The 9,891-nt window shown below is 39.9% G+C and overlaps 1 protein-coding gene across 1 annotated transcript in view; it reads left to right on the top strand.

The window, feature by feature from the left end:
- The first annotated feature begins 1,042 nt into the window (after window positions 1–1,042).
- The window catches only part of Frk (fyn related Src family tyrosine kinase), a 101,641-nt gene continuing 92,792 nt past the window's right edge, over window positions 1,043–9,891 (top strand). The window contains exon 1 of the mRNA XM_036168967.1: window positions 1,043–2,025. Coding sequence (XP_036024860.1) covers window positions 1,661–2,025 — 365 coding nt within the window. The 5' untranslated portion in view covers window positions 1,043–1,660. The remainder of the gene's footprint in view (window positions 2,026–9,891) is intronic.

Below are 9,891 nucleotides of genomic sequence, written 5' to 3'. Positions count from 1 at the left end.
ATTGTACCATGGTTATCTTTTACCTTATAGTTAATATCCAGTTATGAGGGAGTACATACCATGTTTGTCTTTCTGGGTCTAGGTTACCTCACTCGGGATGACTTTTTCTAGTTCCATCCATTTGTCTGAAAATTTCATGATTTTTTTTTCATCTGAGTAATACTCTGTTGTGCAAATGTACCACATTTTCTTTATCCATTCTTCAGTTGATGGGCATCTAGGTTGTTTCCAGGTCCAAGAAAGAATTTTTAAAAACATCTTACACAAAACAAAGAAAAATGTTTTATTTTCAATCAAATGATACACCATGAGAAAATTTGAAGATGCTTTCCATCAGCACAGGGCCTAGGTAGATAGTTTGCACAGTTGCCCTTGACCTCTAGGGAGACAGTGGCCCTGAACCAGGGGACTCAGGGCAAAGCCTGCTGGTGGCCACTCGATGGCGATCCCGATCCCAGCCTCAGTTGTTCTGAAGTCCTGTCACAACTACCACCAGCTGAGTCAGAATTAATATGGACCTGAGGTCTAACTTCAACAGACCTTCACAAATGCCTTTAGCAGATGGTCTCTAAGTCTGCGTGTGTGATCGGGTGCGCACGCCACAGACATAGATAGCGACGTAAGGGATGGGGAATGGGATGTTTCTGTGGGAAAAAGCAGCCTTTCGGGTTCTCAGCATTTTATCCGGCTGCTTTTCTACTTTTTCAGAAACTATTGAGGCTATTAAAAATCTATTCCCAGTGATTAAAAAAAAAAGCTAGGGACTCAAGGGCTCTTTCCCACTTGCTCCTTGTCTGGCGGCAAATACCTAAATGCCCAGTTTTCTCTGTCTTTTTTTGTTTTTTAAATGTTCTCTACCAGTATCAAAACAATCCTGCACATATTTGTGGGGAAATAAATCTCTGCCCTTCATTCTGCTAGGGGGTATAGTAAGACAGGGAGCCCTCTGCGCTAGCTTGTTTCTCTAGAGTTTGGCATTTCGGTTGCTTTAAGAGTCTGGCTCCCTGGTAAGGGGGCTGGTCTATCCTAGGTGTGGGAGGAGGGAGGGTAAAAGCTGGCCTGGGAGTTCCTTTTAGATCAGACAAAAAAGAAACCAGGAAGTAAGGAGGAATTATTACAGTCTGTCCAGCTCAGGATGTTAAAGGCGATAACCTCCGCGGCCTGGTTATTCATTAGCAAAAAGGAAACCCCGGGGAGAGCAGGGCCAGTGCAGCTGTTGGCTTGAAGCAGGGTGAGAGCCGCTGGAGCAGGCCAGGTCGGGAGGTTTTGCCCCGAGTTAGTATCGGTCTCTTATTAACTTTTTCTTGGGACAGAGGGAGCGGTGGCTGTTTTTTGTTCTCAGATGTCTGCTTAAATAAACCCACTATTTATTTTATTTATCTTTGGCGCCTAAGCAGTCAGGAAGAAGTACCTTCCCACTGGACCTCCTGTCCAGTCCCCCGCTTGATTTTGCCCCAGGGCAGCAGCTACAGAAAGCCAGCTGTGAGTCTGTCTCGGCCAAGCCCAGATCTGTCGGAGAGATTCGAAGCAGAACTCTATCCCCTCTGCACAGTATGGTGAGTTGGAGCTGATCTGGAAGCTGCTTGGTGGAGGAAGACAGTGGATTTGCACAGCCTGTGGGGAGAGGGACACCCTCTCCCCTACTCTCAGCCAGGGCACCATGGGCAGCGTCTGTGTGAGACTCTGGGCATACATGCAGCCTCTTCTCCCCTGCTGGTCCCAAGAGGCAGACAAGTCAGTGGTGATTGAGAATCCGGGGGCTTGCTGTCCCCCAGAGGCTCCGAGGTCACAGGAGCCGGAGAGAAGCCCTGGCCACTACTTTGTGGCTCTGTTTGATTACCAAGCGCGTACTGCAGAGGACTTGAGCTTCCGTGCAGGCGACAAACTCCAAGTCTTGGACACTTCGCATGAAGGCTGGTGGTTGGCCAGACATTTGGAGAAGAAGGGAGCCAGCTTGGGTCAGCAGCTGCAGGGCTACATTCCTTCCAATTACGTGGCAGAAGACCGGAGTCTCCAGGCAGAGCCGTGAGTAGCACAGACCACATTTTGTGTCCCGATTCACTGGGGGCTGGATACTGAGCACTACCTTCTACTTATCCACTGCCCTTCACCCGCAGATTGGCTCAATGTGTGGAAGCACTGGTCAGAAGCCACTAACTGAAACATGCTTTTTTTCTTGAAAAGTGAGAGAGAACCGGGCAGGTGATCACTGTTCAAATGACTTTGATTACAGTGTGCACACCTCTGGTCCATTTAATACTCTCCCTCTGCCTCACTTTAAATAGAACTGTATTTTCATTTATGGGGAACCCTAGTCTCCCCTAAACCTACTGTTAAATCTAAACTTTGAGGCTTTTTGTTTGGTGTTAACTTTCCAAGCATTCCTGACTAATGCTACAGACTTTCTAGCTAACCACAACCATTTCCAATCTGGAACGCTCACGAGTGGGCTGATTTACACAGTCAGTGATACGCCTACACGGTATTAGTTCTTCTGGTGAAATCTTAACAGGGAGAACTCTCTTGGAATTCCTGGATCCTGAGGTATACTATTCATATTTTGATAGCTCTTGGTTGTTAGGATTAAAAACTGGCCAGGTATATATCGACAGCAAATTTTAAAAAGAAAAGTCATGGAAATATTTCTTCAGAACAGTAACTATTTCATCCTGGAGAAACTACTTAATTAGGGGGCCTGATGATGAGCAGACCTAGTTCCAGTTACCTGTGTCTGATTGCAGTGGTTAAACAATTATCTGCCCTTGTAAAGATGGATTACAACAGGTTGCTGAATAAATCTGATTACCACTGCGTAGGGTCTGAATCTGAAATGTCCTCCACAGGCTCCGGTTTTGAATCTTCTTCTCCAGCAGGTGGCGCTGCTATTGAAGTCTGTGGAAGCTTTCAGAGGTTGTGCCTAGGTGATGAAGTCCATCATTAGGGACATGCCTTTGAAGGGTATACCCAGCCTTTACTCTCCATCTTACTCTGTGTTTCCTGCTCCACCATAATATGACCCATCAGTCACATCTTCTTTCCACATTGAATTTAGTCACTGTACCTGCTTTCCTATGATAGATGAAAACCTTCAGAAGCCATGAGCCAAAATAAATATTTCCATATATATATATATATATGAGAGAGAGAGAGAGAGAGAGAGAGAGAGAGAGAGAGAGAATTCATTCTAGTATTTGAATAATTCCTACAGTTTGTAATGGCATGAAAGAGGAAAAATTTATGAGTTTATTCATCCATTCAAACAGCAGGCATAGTTGTGGATGTGCTAACACTGTTTGATTAGGAAGTGGATAAAGTGTAATCTTGACAATGGATTTATAGGATCTGGGGGATTAGGAAGAAAGTTGAGGAGATTCAATGTTGGTGATGAATTCCAATGACATCTAACTCAAGGAACCGGCTCAATGTAAAGAGAGGTTCCTTACAGGGGAGATCACTAGGAATCCTCTCATATTCTTATCTAGGGATTTTTCTTTCTGATTACTTGCTTGTGTTATTATTTTAATGTGATATCTTTATTAATTCTTTAGAATTACATATTGTTTAATTTGATCATTTTTGCTCCCTTTCCTCCCTAGTTTTTGTTTCTTTGTGAGCTGCACATCTCTTACTGTCTCCACTAACAGTATGACAAGGACAGACATAGGCCACTGCCACTGATGTCCAAACTTAGTATTTCCAAAGGAAGGACAGTCGGGTGATTTTTGAGACTTTTCCCCCCAACATCAAGAACCTTTAAAATTAAGAAGGCTATAATTTATGCCTAACTAGATATTAACTGACTTAGATTTTGAGTGGGCAGAATTGATAAGTTATCAATGAGAAGATGCTCTAGCTGGTGCAACTCAGGAGCCTGAGGCAGGAGGATTGCTACATGTCTGAGGCCAGTCTGAGCTACACACACAGTCAATACAAGGCCAGCCTAAGAACCTTGCTTCAAGAAAAAGAAAGAAAAGAAAGACATGAATAAACCCTCATTTTCTGTGATCTAGATCTTCCTAGATTTTCTCTCACCTAATTTCTCATGAAAGTGAGTAATATCTGAGGCACTCCTAAACAGAAAAAAAAAATGTGTCTTTTCCTCATCCACCAAATGCTTGGTTACATGTGTTTCTTACTACTTTGTTTCTGTGTCAAGCATTATGCATATTTTATATGAAGTGTAACATTATCAGAACAAACACTTTAGTGTTAATATTTAATGCCTGAATTTGTGGTATACCAGTGTTTAAATATATCTGACTCATTGCAGTTCAGGGACACTGATTCCTCTGTGAGATCTCTGGGGTTGCCTAGACTCCTTCATTTCATGACTATGTGTGAATGAATTTTTTCATGTGTTACATTAGCTACATTTATTCTTCTACAAATGCTGCTGGCTAGTGTACTGAAAGAAGATGAGCTATCCCACGGTGAATAGACCCTGGTTAAAAGGCTGGACAGTGTCTGGACTAATTTAGAGTGTCTGCCTACGAATACAAAACGAAGCAGCCAAAGTATTGTGGCCATATTTCAATTCACAGGGATGGTCTGTAGTCAAGAACATTCTTTTTTACTTTCCACCTAACTCTAGACCTTTCCTCTTGGAGTTCGTGGTCAACTGTGTTACCGTCACCACCATCTCTGGTCTCCATAGTGTGCTTCCCTGTACCCTCTTCAGTAGAAACAGGATGGATGTCTGCCTTGCCAGGACAGGATACTTGTTTCTTTCTAGGCACACATAGAAGAGTCACCTAGATACCTGGTTTCTTGCCACCACTTGGCTAAATTCCACAGGTTGCCAAAAGTCCTTTCATTCCAGCAACAGAAGTGATTTTAACTTACCAGTTTTTAGAGTGAGGATGTTTTAGAGACTCACACAGTGCTTTATTATCAAAGGAATCATAGAAAAAAGTTAAATATTTTCATTGAGATTTTCAGCTCATGTTCCAGTTTTCCTTTTGAACACTGTAAAAATTAATGTGGTTAATTGAGTTAAGTAAGTAGACCTGAAGAGAGACTGTTGCCTACGTTCATTGAAGGGGTAGGAGTAGGCAATGGGAAGCCAATGAAAGAGGAGTCATCTAATTTCTAATTATTTACTTCAACATACAGTAGTGTTTATCTGTTTATGTCCTTATCATGACTTTCATTAGTAGGAAAACAATGTAAGTACTTCTATAGTTATTACTACCAGGACAAATCCATAGAAGGGTTCAGTTTGTTGAAATCTACCCTCAACTTCCTTGATACCTGGGAGTAGAGCTCTTACAAGAGCCACACTATTGTTAAAATGAACCACTGTCCTAATAGATTATTACTACACTGGACATGCTTTAAGTTCCCTGAGTATCTCACATTGACAATGACCCAGTTCTAGAAGACTTTGTTTCAGTGAAGAACCCTTACGTTCATATTATCTTCAATTTGAATTCATTCCTGGAGCCTCTTATAGATGAGTGCTTTTCTTCAACACCGTCACTCCAGAATCCATCAAAAACTTTATGCTTAAGGTCTCGATAGTCAGAGCTCCTTTAGAAAATAGTAGTTGGTGTTTTTAAAGACAGCTAATATACTAGTTACGATGTATTAAAGGCTTGGTCCTTAGGTCACTGGGACTGCGTCCTCCAAGACTGTGGGATCTCAGTCTCTCCCTCCTCTCTTTGCTCTCACCAGGTGAGCGTTTATTTTTCTACCATTGCCCCCACTTGTCCTGTTTTGTTATATCTGAGGTCCATAGCGCTGGAGTCAACTTGGTCTTGGTTGGAGTATACAAAACTATGACATGAACAACATGTTTCCTTTTCTGATCTGCATGTTGTGTGCAAGTATACATTTTCATGTGGGGGTCAGAGGACAGCTTCGCTTTCCTCAGCTACTGTACACTTGGTTTGTAAGACAGATCCTTCACTGATCTGGAATTCAGCAAACAGGCTAGGCTAGCTGTCCACTAAGAACCAGGGAGCTGCCTACTCTGCCTCCCAAGAGCTCAGGATACAGTGCATGCTACCATTTTTTCACACAGGTTCTGGGGATGCCACTCAGATCTTCATGCTTACAAGGCCCTGGGTCCCATGGGCACTGCCAACAACAAAGTCAACAGCGACAACATAAAAACATCAATCCTCACAGTAACTTCTGAGTGTCATTTTTAAAAATTAAAACCCATCCTTTTGTCTCATGTTTGTGTGTGTGTTCTTACTTAAGAATCAACTGCTATGTTCTGTGACCATCCATTGCATTAGGAGAAGGACTCAGCAAAGTTAGGAGAATCGGTATTTGCTTTGTTAGGTATATAACTTGGCTTTATGTTCTTAAGTGTCTCAGCACTTACAAGGCAAATTATAAAGGACATGAAGTTTCTCTCGGCCCCCTAAGCTTGGTGATGGCTTACTTTAGTGCACAGGAGTGCTGGGGAAGCACCAGTGCAGGAGAGTCCTGGATTTCTTGTGATCACCTGGACAAGAAGCAAAACATTGTGTGGGAAGCTTTGCCCTCTTGTCTGCTTCCCACCTTCTCAAAGATAGATTACTCCCTCCCTTCCTCCTTCCCTCCTTCCCTCCCTCTTTCCCCCTCTCCCTCCCCGCCTCCTTTTTGAATGTAGATTTTCCCTCCCTTCCTTCCTCCCTCCTTCTTCTTCCTCCTTGCCTTTCTTTTGTTGTCTAAATACTATTTTAGAGTCTATCTTGAAAAAGACAGCAAGAATCAGTATTTGTAGCATTTCAATATTTATTAATTCATTTTTAATGTGTATGAGTGTTTTGCCTGCATTGTGTGCAAGTGCACCATGAACATGCCTGGTGTCTTTGTAGGTCAGAAGAGGGCATTGGACCCTCTGGAGCTGGAGTTGCAGATGGTTGTGAGCTGCTATGTGGGTGCAGGGGATGGAACCCTGGTCTTCTGGAAGAGCAGTGAGTGCTCTTAACTCAGAGTCATCTTTCCAGCCCCCAGTAATTATAATTTGTGATTATTGGTAATTGATGCTTACAGGATAAAAACTGTGGTGGTATTGTGTTACCCCAAATATTGTGCACCCTAATAAACTTATCTGGGGTCAGAGACAGAACAGCCACAATATTAAACATAGAGGTTAGGCAGTGGCACTCACACCTTTAATCCTAACATTCCAGAGGCAGAAATCCCTCTGGATCTCTGTGAGTTCAAGGCCATATTGGAAACAGCCAGGATTGGTGACACACACCTTTAATCCCAAGAAGTGAGCCTTTAATCCCAGGGAGTGATGGCAGAAAGTAGAAAGATATATAAGACGTGAAGACAAGAAACTAGAAGCATTTGGCTGGTTAAGCTTTTAGGCTTTGGAGCAACAGTTCAGCTGAGATTCATTTGGATGAGGAATCAGAAGCTTCCAGTCTGAGGAAACAGGGTCAGCTGAGGAATTGGCAAGGTGAGGTGGCTGTGGCTTGTTCTGCTTCTCTGATCTTCCAGCTTTCACCCCAATACCTGGCCTCAGGTTTGATTTTATTAATAAGATCGTTTAAGATTCCTGCTATAATATCAGAATGTTTTGAAGTATAAAAAATAATGGAACTTTTCCCTGTCCTTTTAGAATATATGTTTCTACTTGTAATCTTTTAAAAGTGTTAAATGAGAGTTCTTTTAAAATATTGTATAATCTAAGGCCATTGCCATTGTCTGGCTTGAAGACAGTAGCCTGGGGAAATAAAATGGATATTTTCAGAAATAGTCTCATTCTGTCATTTTAGAGCAGAGTTTGATGAATCATTTACTGTTTGATGAATCAAATATTATTGAATTTAATAATTATCAATAGAAAATGTACTCAGCAATTTTCAACCTAGGTGTCAGTCAATTTCTCAGTTAGGATATGAAGCCAACTTTTGAAAATTATATTAGTTGAAGATAAGCAATGGAGTTTCAAAATGAAGAGTTCATTAATAAATGAATGAAGAAAGAGACTTCAAAATGTTTGTAAACCATGCTGACATAATAGACTTCACCTCTATTGAGTAGTTAAGTCATTAGAAAATCCCCATGGGCAGCCAGCCAATCATATAATTGTTCTTTGTGTGGGCTATTTCTTTCCCTTTGTGCTTACTCTCAGGGAATATTGAATGTATGTGTGTTGAGATGAAAAGAATGGATTTTATTATAATAAGTTATAAATAAATAAATATAAATAAATAAAAATAAATAATAATAAAAATAATAGTGTAGTTCTTCCCCAAGATAAAGCATATTTAAATATTATAAATCTAGAAATCAACTAAGAAGAGGTTTATATCCACAAAAGTGAAATACATCTTGAATACACATTAGGATATCTATGAAATCAAGTGTATTTGATAAATCAAAGGTAAGAATGTAGGACTAACAGTTCAAATCAGACAAATGAGTAGTTAGACATCATGAAGTCAATTGGGAATAGATATCACTAGATGACTGTGTTACCTATAGATTCACACTCCTCCTCTTCCTTTGAATTGTTGGTTATTATCTGCTTCTTGCTGGGGTTTGAATCAAGAGTATGGCAAATGTATTGCTGAAGGAATTAACTCACCAAAATTTTATCTCAGTTTTAACGTCATTTTTCATGTTAACACTATACTATGCTTGCATTCATGAAACTGTTTATATTCAGTATATTATTTTATAGAATATAAATATATTTATATTATTTTCTAGAATATGTGTTTATATAATTGCCACCACTTTATGGGAAATGATAATCAACTACTAGTTTCAACTGTATTGGAAGGATAAGTATCCAAAACTATGAGGAATGATCTTGTTTAGGAACCTTCAAATTAAAAACAAAGGAAAAACCACAAAGATATAATGAAATAAGTAGGCATGGTACCAATTAAACTACATTGAAATTACAGTTAAAAATTGAGTTAATAGGGTCCTAAATAATTAATAGGGGAAAGACTTGATTCCATGCATCTCATTATATTTTTGAGGAGCATTGATGAATCACTAAGCATTTGGAATCACTAAGATGAGTTGAGAGTTATCTTCTCTACAAAAAATAATGCAGTTGATAATACTTTGGAAAAGTCACTTAGAGTATTTCATTCAGGACAGTTTTCTATTTAAAGAAAGTATTGGTCTTTTTTTCAGATTTTTAACAAATTACAAACAATGGAAAATTCTATGTGAATAAGATAAATCATAAACTACTAATACTAAAGTGGATAGTTAAAGAGTAGAACCTAAATTTCAATTTGACTGAATTTGCTTTTTGATAGCAATAGTTTAGTGGACCCCCAGGTAGCTTATTTTTGTCAAGATGAGTTCATTTCAGAGTTTAGATTGCTTTTGTTGATGTATCTTGGGATCTTGATCTTCCTTCCTTCCTTCCTTCCTTCCTTCCTTCCTTCCTTCCTTCCTTCCTTCCTTCCTTCCTTCCTCTCTCTCTCTTTCTTTTTTTAACAAATAAAAGGTAACTATGTCATTCATACCCAACTTTGTGCACAGTAAGATAAGAGCTAACTTTCCCCATGCTTTTTGATTTGACTTGTGACTACCAAGAAAAAAAAAACCAAACAACAATTTGCCTTAACTGACGAAAAAGATTCCTTTTGTATTATCCAACTCCGAATATTACAGTAATAATCTCTATTATTATATACATTAACCTTAAGCAAGACTCAGTTCTTCTAGCAAATATCTGAGTGAAGTTTGAGCACTGATGGAATAGAATTTTAATGGAAATATAATACTGGTTGTTCTTTTTCACCTACACAGGATGTGCTTCATGGCATCTGGGTTTCCAAATGGCTGCCATCACTTACCTGTGTAACCTTGAGCAAACTATTGATACCTCTATCTTACTTTCTCATACAGAACATGGGAATGATAATGACACCTTTTCTTCAGGATTCATTCTCTGATATGATACTGTCCAAAAAG

This window comes from Onychomys torridus, chromosome 19 (genome assembly GCF_903995425.1).
Source record: "Onychomys torridus chromosome 19, mOncTor1.1, whole genome shotgun sequence".
Lineage (NCBI taxonomy): Eukaryota > Metazoa > Chordata > Mammalia > Rodentia > Cricetidae > Onychomys > Onychomys torridus.
This window is presented reverse-complemented; position numbering and strand designations above follow the sequence as displayed.